Source organism: Amphiprion ocellaris, chromosome 9 (assembly GCF_022539595.1).
Source record: "Amphiprion ocellaris isolate individual 3 ecotype Okinawa chromosome 9, ASM2253959v1, whole genome shotgun sequence".
NCBI lineage: Eukaryota > Metazoa > Chordata > Actinopteri > Pomacentridae > Amphiprion > Amphiprion ocellaris.
Window position 1 is genome coordinate 33,603,211 of NC_072774.1, and position 13,710 is coordinate 33,616,920.

Below are 13,710 nucleotides of genomic sequence, written 5' to 3' on the forward strand. Positions count from 1 at the left end.
ATGAAAAAGCCCTCTTTCTTTGCTTTCCCTACTGCTTTCTTCCTGTCCTGATGTCAATCCGTGAAGCAGACAAGTAGACAGGCAGAAATTTCTCTCAAACCAATAAGTTACCTCTTCAAAGAAGTATGGATACTTGAGTGAGGGGCCAGGCCACGCTGAAACAGACATCTCAGTGTTTTCATTTAGCTTCTCATCTCTTTACTGACATTTGTGACAACCGCAGACCATTTAAAAAAAAAGGTCTTGTCCTTACTTCTTTCACTTTCACTGTAGAACAATGAAAAGGACTATCAAAACAATCTCAATGAGCTAAGTGTATAGGCTCATTATATGACAGGGTAAAAGCTGCAAGTTCTTCTGGATTGTCTTAATAGATAAGGAACATTAAGGTTGTGCACGGGAAAACAACGAAAAACTAAGTGGATTTTAACCACCACTGTTTAGTCTCAAGACCAGGAGTATGCTACCAACAGCTGCATTAATATCCAACAAGAGCAAAATACAGAGAAGCGTGAAAAGGAAGCAGAATAGATAGACGGACAACAATAAACGGACACCTTGCCAGGGATCAGATTACAGAGGTGACAGAGTGATATTAAAAGGGACACTTTTTCCCCTCCAATAAAACAGAGCTCTTACAGATACTTATTTGGCCACAGCGTCACAGGGGGATTTGCGTCAGGCTCATACTCCTGAAGGCGTTTAGATCACAGGGATGTGAACCGCTGGCCATGACAGGAGCAGCCTTTTTCATGCTGTGCAAAAATGCGTAACAACTATTGTTGACATGGTCTAAGAGATCACATTTGTTTCCAAGCAATGGGAAATATCAGTGTGAGGAAAAGTACAAATAAGTCTCCTAATGTGAACTTGAATATGTTTGAGGGGTTTTTTTTAAAAACACTCCTTTTTCTGTCCAAAACTCCCCACACCTCCCCCTCTGCACTTGGTAAGTGCAGGGGAACTAAAAACAAAGGACTTGTTTTAATAATGATATGGTTATGAGAGAGAGCACAAGTCCCCTGCTACTATTATCTACATGCTTCTAGTTGCTATGCAATGAGACCATGGGCTTGCTGTATCCAAACATTCTTGCCATCATTTGCCTTAAATGGGATCAAATGGTGCGAGTTCAGAAGTACACATAGGATCCACTAAAGATGGAGGTGGGCATGTATCTGTGCATATGTGCATATTAACGTCTTTTTGCACATGTGCCTAACCTGACACTCAATTAGGAGTCAGAGCTGGGTTTAATAAAGCAAACCAATGGCCAGTTGTAATTTTGGGCACTGAGGTCAGCCTCACACTCTCAGTCTCTTTATTTCCTTCTTTCTGTCATTTTTCCCTTCAACCTTTATATTCCCTTTCTCTTTCATTTTTCATTCTGCTCATTATATCGTTCACTCTCTCGTCCTCTTCCTCTGTTCTTTCTCCCCTATATCTGTCATGCTAAAGCTATGTCACAGCTCATATATCACCCAGCAATCATCTAGAGCACGGCTGGTGACCACCACCAACCAACTTCTACCAGGCCCCCCTCTTCTCTTCCTAGTCCAGACCACCACAGAGCTCTGTGGCCAGAAAACCAGCTGTGGTAGCTGCATTAAAGCTGAATACATCACTAGTGGAAAAGCCAATTTTATGCGAATTTAAAATACCTTGATCCTTCGTCTTTCAAATGCAGCCTTTCACAAGACACAAATCTCTGCGAGCAATGCAGGGACCAAAACTACGCTTAATTTTTTTTCTCTGCAGGCCGAGAGTTCTAGCACTGGCCTACATTTCTACTGAATACTACTCACTACAACTCACTTACAGGCAAATATCATGAGCAGGGAAAAACAAGCTGTGTAGCATTTGTACCACCGTCATTGTTTAAAATGAATGGGCAGGGAAAATCATCCGTCTTTTATAATGAGCTATCTCAAGCTACTCCCAGTCTGGAGCATCTCAGCCGGTCTATTTGTCATCTGAAGGGTTTTCTGTTATGTCACAGTTACACTGACACAAAAATGTCTTCCAATTTTCTGTTTAATACACACAGCGATGTATGTAAGCAGGGAAGTGGACAGGTACACACAAATAAAACTATATAGAGAGTGGACAAAGTCATATTCACAACATTTTATATCAATATTTAGAATCCAAGGACACAGGAGTTATTTATCGTATATTTAGTTACAGTACATATAGTAGAGTGTATTTTAATTATTTATTACTCAGGTGTAAACACTCCCTGTGATTCTTCGGTATATACTGATATAATACAATAAAGTTGTCATCAGCATGGGAAAGATGACAAATATAATAAGAAAACACAGAGATTCAGTACTCTCATGCCAATGTAAAGACTAAGCAGTCTATTATTTTGTCAATACTCTACCCATATGACTTTTTTAGATATCACTGACATCTGTGCAGCTTACAATTTCTCAGTCATAAAATCAGACACATACTCATCATACTCTGCACAGCACACTCACACACAAATGCATGCAGACTCAAGTAATGTGTGGGAGGTCACTGTGGTCAGTGTGTCGCTGAATCTGAGGTTAGTAGTGGCTAGAAGCAGTAGTAGACAGGAATTACTGGCTCCATTCTAGTACTATTACAACTGCTGCTACTCCTTTGGCTGCTACTGCAAACCACAAAAGCATCCTGGAAGTATAAACAAAGAGAATGTATAAGACATGCTGGCTGCTGAGAGTCACAGCAGCAGAGGAGAAAAAGAAAATAAATTTTAGGATCAGAAGAAGAAAAATGAGATGTGTCAGACAATGAATTCATCCACAAAATGAGAGAAGTGGCAAATACAAAAGACACAAAACTGGAAGGAAAATAAAAGTTGGCAGCAAGGATTTGCACAGAAAAGACAAAAAGGCAGGATGACAAAATACAAGCGGGAAAGAGAATAGGGTTTAACGTAAAAATGAGAGCAATGGAGACTGCGAAGAGCTGAAAAATATAGTGGATTTTAATGTCCTTGTGCATGACAAGGCTGAGGGCATTCATGTGTGTATATGTGCTCAGACACACACAAAAGCGCACGCACACACACACAGACGCACGCGCGCGCGCGCACACACACACACACACACACACACACACACACACACACACACACACACACACACACACACACACACACACACACACACACACACACACACACACACACACACACACACACACACACACACACACACACACACACACACACAGAGTATATTTCCTGATATGCTACTTCTCCATTTTCACCAGACAACCAGAGACACAAAGTCATCACCAATAAAATACAACACTAGTGTGGGCTTCACTGAAATGCAAAAGAGACTGCTGGACTTATGTCACCCCAGAAAACTGTACTAATGTCTGAACCACGCTCACTACATCAGCACTGGAAATCAACACTGCAGACAGCTGTGTGACAAACTAACCAGTCATGCAGTAGGCAATGACTGACAAAGTCTGATTCTCAAGGAAAACAGGATTTTACGGTTTGTTTTCTGATTTCACTCATCTCTGGGCTTGAGAAACACATGCTACATTGCATATGCTGTGCACTGTGTTGCTCCTGTAGTTGCCACTGAGCACCACAGTAACTCAAAGTATTACAAGTCCTAGCGGCTGTGTTCCAGTCAGCTGCAATGAATTTAAGTCTCTGAATGTTGCTTTAAATATTTTGAAGAATATTTTACAGTCTGTCAGTACCTTGAGATTAAAACAAAAGCTGTTGAGTTTGCCCGTTGCTGAATTGTGGAATTTCCTTTGGACAGGGAATGAAATCTTATACCCAAATAGCTCCCTCCCGCGAAGGACACTGACCATCTGTGTTATCAGCTAACCTTCAATATGAAACACCTTCCACTATTGAAAAACCTTGTAACATCAAAAGGATAGAGGGGAGGACAAATTCCAAAAAGATCGAAAAAGCACATGTCCAACATGAACAGCTTTTGTTTGCCATGCTCAGAATTTAACCTCAGCATTTGAGTGTGTCAGTCTTGTCCAGCCAATAGTCTGATGATTGCTAGCTGGTGACACAAGAACAAACACAGGATTTAAATCTGGAATCAGATCTGAGCCTCATGAGCACTTTAACAGACCCGCCACTTTTACCACAAACGGTTGCAGCCAGTCACTGGCAAGTCACACTGGAGGAAAAATGCAGCCGCTGCTACCATTGCAAACACTTTGCTTTTCTACCGAACAGAGGACCACATAAGTGGCCACGTTTAGGCATAGTTTAACTGCACAGTGCCCATTGTTGTCATTAGATAGCTTTAAAGCGTACAAAATAATGAGCAATGCAGCAGTGAGCTTTTCATGACACTAAGATCTTTGTAGAAACTACACCAGGTTTGTCTTAGTTAAGAGCAGAGAGGAACTGAGGCCCATGTGGGAAGACAAGTAACCAGCAGCGAACAACTGGCAAGGTCCCATCATGACATTACAGTGTGGACACAACCACAGTTCCCACAGGAACCAAAACTATTCCACAAGGTTGCACGTTATAAGGCAGAAGCACTGCAGCAAATAAAGTTCACAACTGTTTATACAACATTTTATTCACTATACTCTTGTCTTCATTTCTTCTTTCATCTCTTCTTTGTCCATTTTGTCTCGACACTTAAATTGTCACAGCATATAGTAAGAGGGACTGGGACAGCTAACATGTTCCTTAAGGCCTAAGAGTGTGACCACAATTTCAAAAGCAGATACAGCACTAGACATCTTTGGTTATATCATAGGAATTATTGCTGAGTATTTTTCCCACTAAACATATACTTACACAACACATCACCTATTCCCCTTCACTCGTTTGCCTTCTAAGTCCAAACTCTTTCCCCCACTGCTTTTTCTAACCTGCCAGCACATGGACCAGATGTGCAAATGTTTCTCCATGTCGCTATTCAAGTCCTGTTCCAAGAGAAAGGCAGAATGAGGGGAGAGGAATATTTGACTTCACTCCACGGGAGACCAGTTTCATAAATTTTGGCGGCTATACAACGGTGAAAAAGGTAGCTTGGCTGGCTTGGCTGAGGGAGAATGTTGACGGCATACCAAACAACATGATCCTAATGAGTTGGAAAATCCCAGGCCCTCCAGAGGACTGTCCAGATGCTACCGTCATGAGAAACGCTACTGTTTTATTGAATTCAGGCTCCCCTCCCTTTCTTTAACAAGGGGCAAAATTTATTATTTGACCATTAAGGCATCTAGACGACATGAAGCGTCTCAGACTTAATTTGCCCTTGGCTGCAGGTCCAGTACCCCACACTGGGCACAAGACAAGTTGATCTTTACATGTCTCACCTGAACTTGTATATTTGGAGATCTCAAGTTTTGGATATGTGTTTGGACCCATGGCATAGGGTCTGCAGCCAATTTGCCCCTAGCTCACTAGCTACTATCAGGTTGACTTGTTTTCTGTGAATGATAGTCTGGCACATGGGCTGAGCTCTCAGAAATAACTGTTAAACTTTTCATAAGACTCAAATCACTTTTAGCTCTATCCAGTTCCATATATCTCTCCTGACATTTTACTGGTACTAAGAAACGAGCTTTATTTTATACAGAACTAAACAAACAAAGGGCACCAAATGTACTTTATGAGGAAAAGGAGATTTAAATAAATCAACTACAATAATGAATGCATTAACATCTATTACAATGGTCTAAAAGAGACCAGATGAGCCTGTTTATTCTTTGTTCTATGACTATAGCCCCATTAAAGGACAGAATAAATCTTTGCTGTTTTTTATTGTGCCAAGTGACTGAGTTGCCATGGCAGAATTATAATTGCTACCCTAGAGTAACAACTACATTATGAAAAAAAAAACTGAAAAACGCATACTGAACCTATTGCCACACTGAGCAATTACAAACACATGCCCTTCCTCCTCTTCACACAATGTCAGTGCAAAGGTCTGCAGGGTCATTTAACACTATTTGAGTTTGTCGGAAGACATGCCTCACCCTACAATCGCTATGCTGCACCTACTCAAAGACCAACAGAAAAAGACCTACATTACTAACTTGAGCAGATATCAGAAAGTCATGAAAATGGACTGTTGTGGACAATGGATTTTCTGTCAACAAACAGGTGACCTCAGTTAACTTACCTGGAGTTTTGTAGACGTCATTGAACAGACTTTCACTTAGTGTCAGTGGGGCTCCGCTGACCATGCTGTGGGTCCAGCTCTGACAGATTGCTTGGAGCAGAAGCGTCTGGGCCCTTGTGGCTTGTACAGTGAAGTGGGGAAGTTCAAAAATACACTCTGTGGTAGGGACTGAAGACCTTTTGCTCCTGCAAGAGAAGGGACAAGAAACATAGGGTTAGACCAAAGGCAGTACATGGGATAAGGAAGGCACAAAGAAAGTCAGGGCATAACGACATTAAATGAAAGAATAGAGAACTGCACATAAACGGCAGTATTCACTGAATGAAATAGACACCGGTGGAAACAAATGGTTCACAACTTCCACAAATCCATCAATATCACATCGCAATATAAAACAGCTCATTGATAGCACAAAGGGCCAAATAAGTAGAACTACATTCCAACAGTAAATTGAAGAAGTACCAAGTGTGAGCCAAGCTTTCCTTAGTTACTTGGCAGGTAGGTTTAGTTTGCCGACCCTTCTCTCCTCTCCGTCAAAACTGTGATGATGATTTATGTGAAAAGATGTACAGCCCAGAAACCTGACCCTGAAAAGAATCTCTACGCATTTAACATTTCATCTGTCTCCAAGAGTGTGGAGGGAGAGAGTTTGTGTGAGTCTGTGTGTATGACAAGCTGATGAGTTGAGCGTTCAGGGGGATGAGGTAACAGCTCAGTCCGATGCAGTCCTCCAGGCCCCTGTCCATCAGAACCTCAGCGGACCGTGCTCTCATTTATCATCTGACACACACACACACACACACGCACATGCACACACGATGTATTTGACTTTTCATTTCTTACCACACTATTCATCATAATACCAACAACATAAAGAAGGATTCTTTAATGCACATTTACATCCACCAAACAGGGAATGGCATTATACACAGCACAGAGGGTGACTACTGATCCTTATTCCTTGCTTCTCTCTCTCTATTCCTGTCCCTCCCTCTGCACCCTCAGGAACCTATATTCACTTGAAAAACACCTTGGGAGCATGAACTAAACACAGCAAAACAAGCCTCTTTGGTTGCACTCCTGTTTTCCTCCCTTGTGTCCTAGGAGGCTGTTGGGTTTTTGAGGACTGGCAGTGCCCCGGCCTAGAAACACATCTAGTTTTTGGGCGTGTGTGCATGCTCATATGCTAACTTGACTACATATTGTAATGGAAGCAAAGAGGTGCTGCCCTATGAGTGGAGCTTTTGGTGAAAATAGAACTGTGACTAATTCCAGGGATGGCTGCAGCATGTCAGGAACGAGCATCACAGTTCACTTAATCACACATCCATTTTGGTCTGGTCCCAGTTCAGAGTGTGGAATATGTCACGGGGTCTCTCTCTGCGCTCAGCAGCTCTGCAATCGTTTAACTCCTCTGCTTCCCTCCCTCTCGTTCTCTCCGAGTCTCTTTATCTTTCCCTTTCTTCTGCTCCTGGGTGGTTCGGCTGGGTGACATGAGCTCTTAGATGCACACAGGCAGGCCCAGAGTTCTTAACCGCCTGCTGTCTCTACTGTGAGACAGAAGGCAAGAGCGAGTTCGATAAAGAGAGATGTAAGAGTACAGGAAAAACAAAGGCAGAGTGAGAAAAAGAAAGTCCAACCATGACAGGGTCAATGAGTTTACCTTGACAGCACAAATATACATTTTAAATTCCATGGCTGCATGTGGTGCATTTGGCACCAGGGTGAACCATGCAATGTCATGCTTTTCTGCTATTAAGAAATCACTACTGTTGCATGCTATACAACAAGACATCAATCAAATCGATTTTCATGTGTTTTTTTTCCAAAAATTTGTATGTATATGTGTAGGTTAGTCAGATACTGCAGCTGGACAAAAGAAAGTGAAGGGGACCCGGCAACAACAATGTCCCCACATGCAGAGCAAATGTGCCTGCAAAGCCACTTCAATGAGAGGACTGGCAAGGGATGAAAGTTTGTTGGCTTATTTGAGTGTTTATAGTGTTTAAGGGGAGCTGTCATGTGCATGTGGTCCACTAAAACTTTAATTATGCACCTGTTTTTATTATATTATGCCCAATTCTTTGCAAACAGCAACTTGGGTCTTGGAATTAAATGAGAAGCAGAAACTCTCATTAGGGTGTTTTGGGAATGCTGGATGTGAAGACAGCCAGGCACTCATCGGATTTCATTAAGTAGCTGGCACGGTCAGTGTTTCTTGCTGCAACATGGTAAACAGCTTTATGGCAGGCAGCTTTTCACTGTTACCACAGGCTTTGAAGGAAACAAAAGCTTCCAAGAGCTAAAAATAACACCTGCAGTTTCACCAGAGCAAAAAATGACAAGATTAAAACACATAAAACGAAACATACATAACATAAAAGCAGTATGCATGGGCAACTACCAAAATGCATTTTGCTGTTAGAGTGCAGAATCCATAATACCAACAGAGTCCGTAGCCTGGGGAGCAAAACTCATTAAAGCATACTGCTCTTATAATGTGGAGACCCACCAGAAGTGGGCCCAGAAACAATTTTAGGTCCTGACTCATAATTTTAGAAATCAGGTCCTTGGCTTGAACTTCAGTGCCTCATTGAATAGGCTGTCTCTGACCTCACAGTGGTCCTTTAAGTCAATAACTTTTTTATTAAAACGCACAGGCCACCAGGAAAATGTTAAAAGGAAATCAAAATTAGTCAGGAGCTATGAAAAATTAGGTGTTTCAATTTCAGCCAATGAAATATGCTTTCCTCTGGAGTATTTCAACAACATTAGGCCTCATTTCCCAACCTGTCCCCTGTTGGAGCTGTGACTGAGTGACAAAGAACCACACCAGTGCTACGACAGGCCAGTTGGCGGACTTGCTGGCTGCCTGGGTAACTAACTGGTTGACTGGCTGGCACAAGGTCCTGCTGTCCAGTGTACCTGTCAAAATCCAGGAAAACAGGGCATGGTGTTATAAAGAGGGTGTGAGTCAGAGTCTCGAGTACCATGTGAGCTATGGCACTCGTTGCCTAGTCTGTTTCCTCTGTGGATATGCTCAAATGTAGACATAAAGCAGGCACAGATTTAAAAACTACTTTTAGTCATTTAAACAAATAATTGAAATCTTAAAAGGGAGTAGAATTAAAAGAGGATTATAACAAAATACTTTTGTTAGCTCCAAACATGGCTCAGTGACATTTATTGGTATCTAAAAGCAGGTTACGCCATTACAAGAAGAAGGTATCAATATCTAAGCCAAACCTTCCTTTAAAACAGACTTTGGGTAACCCAATACCTGTACCATACTCATTCCATGTAACAATAGCTAAGATCGGTTCAGGTCAATGGTTATTAGGCTAATCAGCTTCCTGGTCTGGTCTGTGGTCGCAACTATATTTAGACAAATACAGCTGGGGTTCTAGCTAACGGGCACAAGCACATGAATGCACATAAACAACCTCACACAACCACAAAAATGCAACTAATAAAAAAGTTTGCAAATATGCACATATACTTGCATGCCAACACATATGCCATCACAAAAGCTCTTAGACACACCTGCACACACACATGTACAAAATAATAACAGCAGGTTAGTAAGCTCGTGCATGATCAGGAGCAATAATGAGGCTGCAGCTGACAAAGGGCCTACTACTCCAACAACTTGTAACTGGAACAATTATAAAACTGGTTGCCAATACTGACGTCTGAAAACATTGCTGGAGTGTGTAAACATTGCTCAGCATCTATAATAGTGAAAGAACGCATTTCTTTGCAAACTGAGCAAATGGGAAAAAAAGACAAAAAGAGAACAAAACATTAGCAAACCATGCAGAAAGCACAAGAGAGAATGAGGGGGAAACAGCAGGCATATGCCACAGAAGCATAGAGACCGCAAACCTGCAGGTCATATGTTATTCTCCAGGTAAAATAATACCTAACATGCGGAGTCTCATTAAAATAGTCATTTGGAATAGCTCCAGTGCAAACCAAGCAGGAATGGGGTATGTAACTGGTATGTAGTTGCTTTGTACTTCCACAGACAAAAATAAAGGGAGCCTAATTAAAGAAGGCTGGTCAGGGTGTGTGTCTCAGTGTCTATACAATTAGGACAGTGTGCTTTTACACGTACAGTAATGAGTTACGACATATTAGCATTAGCTAAGGTGCTTCGACAAAGGACATAACTGAGAAGCAAACAAACTGAAAACTATGATGTCTGATGTGCACGTTCAAATGTGGTCAGCACTTTTCTTAAAATATTTGATCAGAATCTTGCGGTGATTGAAGGAATATTGCCACGAGCAGCTGGTCCTAATGGTTGATACAGTGTCCCAGAATACAAGCTTGCAGTTTCCACAACATACATTTTTGTTATTACTCATATCCTGTACAGTACCAAAAAATCGGTTGCCTCACTCTTTCCAAAATACAAAAACACAGACAGCTGTGGGGACTGGAATGTTAGCAAGAGATGTGGACCAAGGTGTCTGGTCTCTCAATGGATCACAGAGACAGAGGGAGGCATGCTCACACAAACACACATTCCCTGGCACAGGTGGATTTTGTCTGTAATTGGAGCAAAATGGGAAATTCCACATGAACTAGAACAAGCTATGCCAATAAACTGTTAAAAGTTAGTGGAAGGACTTAAATAGTAGATTCAGGGTAGTAAAAAAAAAAATCTACAAAATAGTCAATTAGTTTTGACAAGCCTCACAATGTGCGACTTTCTCTTGATTTCAACCTATCTGAGTCTATTTACAAAGTCTGCACCAACAGCAATGCAATCCATTATGGGCTGACATATTTGTCTGATAGATACAACAGATAGCCACTGTCCTGAGACCAGTGATAAGTTATCTAATTTCCCCAAATCACTCACTGTCACACCCTGCCTCAATTCACCAAAACAAACATTCCCCAGCTCAGACAGTTGACAAAATCCTCAAATGCTATTGTTTTCCAATTTTCACAGCTTCTTTGGAGGGAGTCAGAGGGAAAATGGAGGGAAGACTGACAGCTTGTACCTTTTGTCTTTTTTCCCCCTTTGTGGTGCAGATTGATCTGAAGTATTGCAGAGTTCCCAATCTCTCCAAGCCAAGGTCAATGATCCCTCTTGAAAATAACCAGAGTGAGTTATGGGCTGCTCTCAAGTCCCCTCTTTTATCTAACTACAAAAGACTCACTACAGTGTCTTGCAAAGCCTCCAAATGAAGATTATAAATCATGCAAGCACTTCACACTGAACAAAAACACCTAAGTGGCCAACTAAGGGGAGGGGGAAACTAGTCATTTTACCACCTGGAGGTCAATTGGGTTAAATGGCTAGCATTTGGAGAGAAAAATCCACATAACCAAGTAACTGATAGGAACTAAATGGTGACTCATTTATTAAGTCTTTCTTTTCAGTTTCTCATTATGTTTTTTCAAGTCATTTCTCATTGACTGTATATAGTCTGTGTTATTGTGTCATTGAATCAAATTGGGCTCTGAGGAGTCCACTTGAAAAGGTAAATAGTTTAAGTGATCAATAAACATGATTTTACTATGTTAATGTAATCTCTCTATCACACAGTGACATTTCACATTAACATCTGTGAGTGGCATTAATTCTACATCATTTTTTTCTCTGCAAAAGCATCATAGCTACTGGCAATCACTTTTTATTGACACAATATGTTCTAATTAGGCTCACAGTGCACTGTCAGAGTCGTATTACATTCTATTTTTTTACCTTTTGGTATTGTGTTACCTTTACTTCCCTTTGCACCCTACTAACTGTTTTTCCTCATGTCAGTGCAGTCTTCTGTTAATCTTTCACTGTCATTCTTCTGGTGCAATTAAGTGATTACAATTTTATTATATCTCTTCACTATAATCTGTAATGACATCCATTCTCTAACATAACCAAACTCTTTAAAGTCTGGATCTGGGAATGAGTTAGGAGGAGGCATGGACTGTATTTGTGGCCACAGCTCAGAGTTTTGTGGTTCCCCAGGGTCAAAGGTGTTCCATGTGTGCATTTCTCAATCATTGGTCCTGAACAGCCGAAACTCTTCATAGAAAGAAACGCTCCAGTCTCTCCTTTCCTCTCACACACACAGACACACGGCCCTCCCCTTCCTCCCATCTGGAGCACTCCTGACCCAAAACACACACGTATGCGCACAACCTCACACAGGCACACATGAATACACACACACTGAGATCCATTCTCAGGAGAGGGCTTCATTACACAGGGATTACTAAAAGAAATGTTTTAATCAAGTTGCGCAGACAGCTGCAGACCGCAAGGCGAGAAAATGGCAATGACGTGGTTCATCAGGCGTTAAAAGAAAACACATCAAGAAGCCTCTGTGTGTGTGTGTGTGTGTGTGTGTGTGTGTGTGTGTGTGTGTGTGTGTGTGTGTGTGTGTGTGTGTGTGTGCACGATGGTGTGTCTGTATGTGAATGTAGCTTCCTGCCTGTGTCCAACATGTCCAGCTGTGGAGGACATGCGGTTCCTTTTAAGGACACACAGAGATAGGAGACTTCTATCCACAGACTGCAGATCTAATATCACATTTATACCATACAGATTTTGCTTCAGACTTTTATAGACCCCGTTATCATAACAACAACTGCAGCAGCCAACAGAAGCACTGGCTGTCCTTTATTCTGATCCAAGTTAGTCGTCTTCAGTATTTTTCTCCCAAGGCCTTTGACCTTCACACAGATGGTCACTGAAAATAAGAATATGGATTCCACTAAGGTTTTTTTTCCTGTCCAAGCTGCCTGATTAAATAAAATTTTGATTTATTTTTTATTGTGGTGACACCAATACTTCCTCTGCCTCATTACCAAATTTAGATTTCTCCTTAACAAGTGAAAATGGAATGGGGCTTGTTTCTAGGAAGCAGTGAAGCAGTACTCAGGCCTGGTGGGGAGGAGAAGACAGTGGAATGCACACCACAGTAGATGATAATCCACTCAGAGCTGATAATCCATCTATCCTACCCTATTTCCCACTGTTTTCCCTCCCTCAAGCTTCAGTTCCTCAGATGACTAATTCAGGAATTAATAGTCTTTCAGTCAAATGAAAACATCTACAGCTGCTCCTGAATCCACTATCTTGGCTTCGGTCTATACATCCACATACATCTTATGGGTAAGCTTAAATTATATAGATATTTTTGGACTGCAAGAATATAGAGTCTAAGAATTACAGCATATAGCAAACATTTTAGGGCTGAATTTAAACCCATGTTGATTTAAGCTACCAAATGCCACTTGCAATCATAAGGGCAAGTACACAGGTTCTACAGAGGAATAACTGTAGTTTCTGTAGCACTGACCAGTTTGAATGCTTCTAGAAAGGCAGGGAAGCTTCCATAACAACGGGGACGTCAATCACTGAAAGCACAAGCCTCACATTCACTGATGCCATTTCCTTAATGCAACCCTCCTCAATACATCCATTGATCTCTGTCAGCCATAAAACCAAATAAAACTGTCAGACACCAGATGCAGGGGAGAAAAAAAATCCTTACCACAAAGTTGGCCAAAATATTTTATGGACTGTGCCACATGAAATATGATGTTTTACCTTGCAGCT

General features: G+C 41.4%; 1 protein-coding gene across 5 annotated transcripts in view; it reads right to left on the reverse strand.

Annotated features, from left to right (window-relative positions):
* Nucleotides 1–13,710, reverse strand: part of LOC111569393 (intermembrane lipid transfer protein VPS13B) — a 322,692-nt gene that overhangs the window by 241,004 nt on the left and 67,978 nt on the right. For all 5 annotated transcript variants that reach the window (XM_023271473.3, XM_023271472.3, XM_023271475.3 and 2 more), the window contains exon 17: nucleotides 6,129–6,313. In XM_023271473.3, coding sequence (XP_023127241.2) covers nucleotides 6,129–6,313 — 185 coding nt within the window. The remainder of the gene's footprint in view (nucleotides 1–6,128; nucleotides 6,314–13,710) is intronic.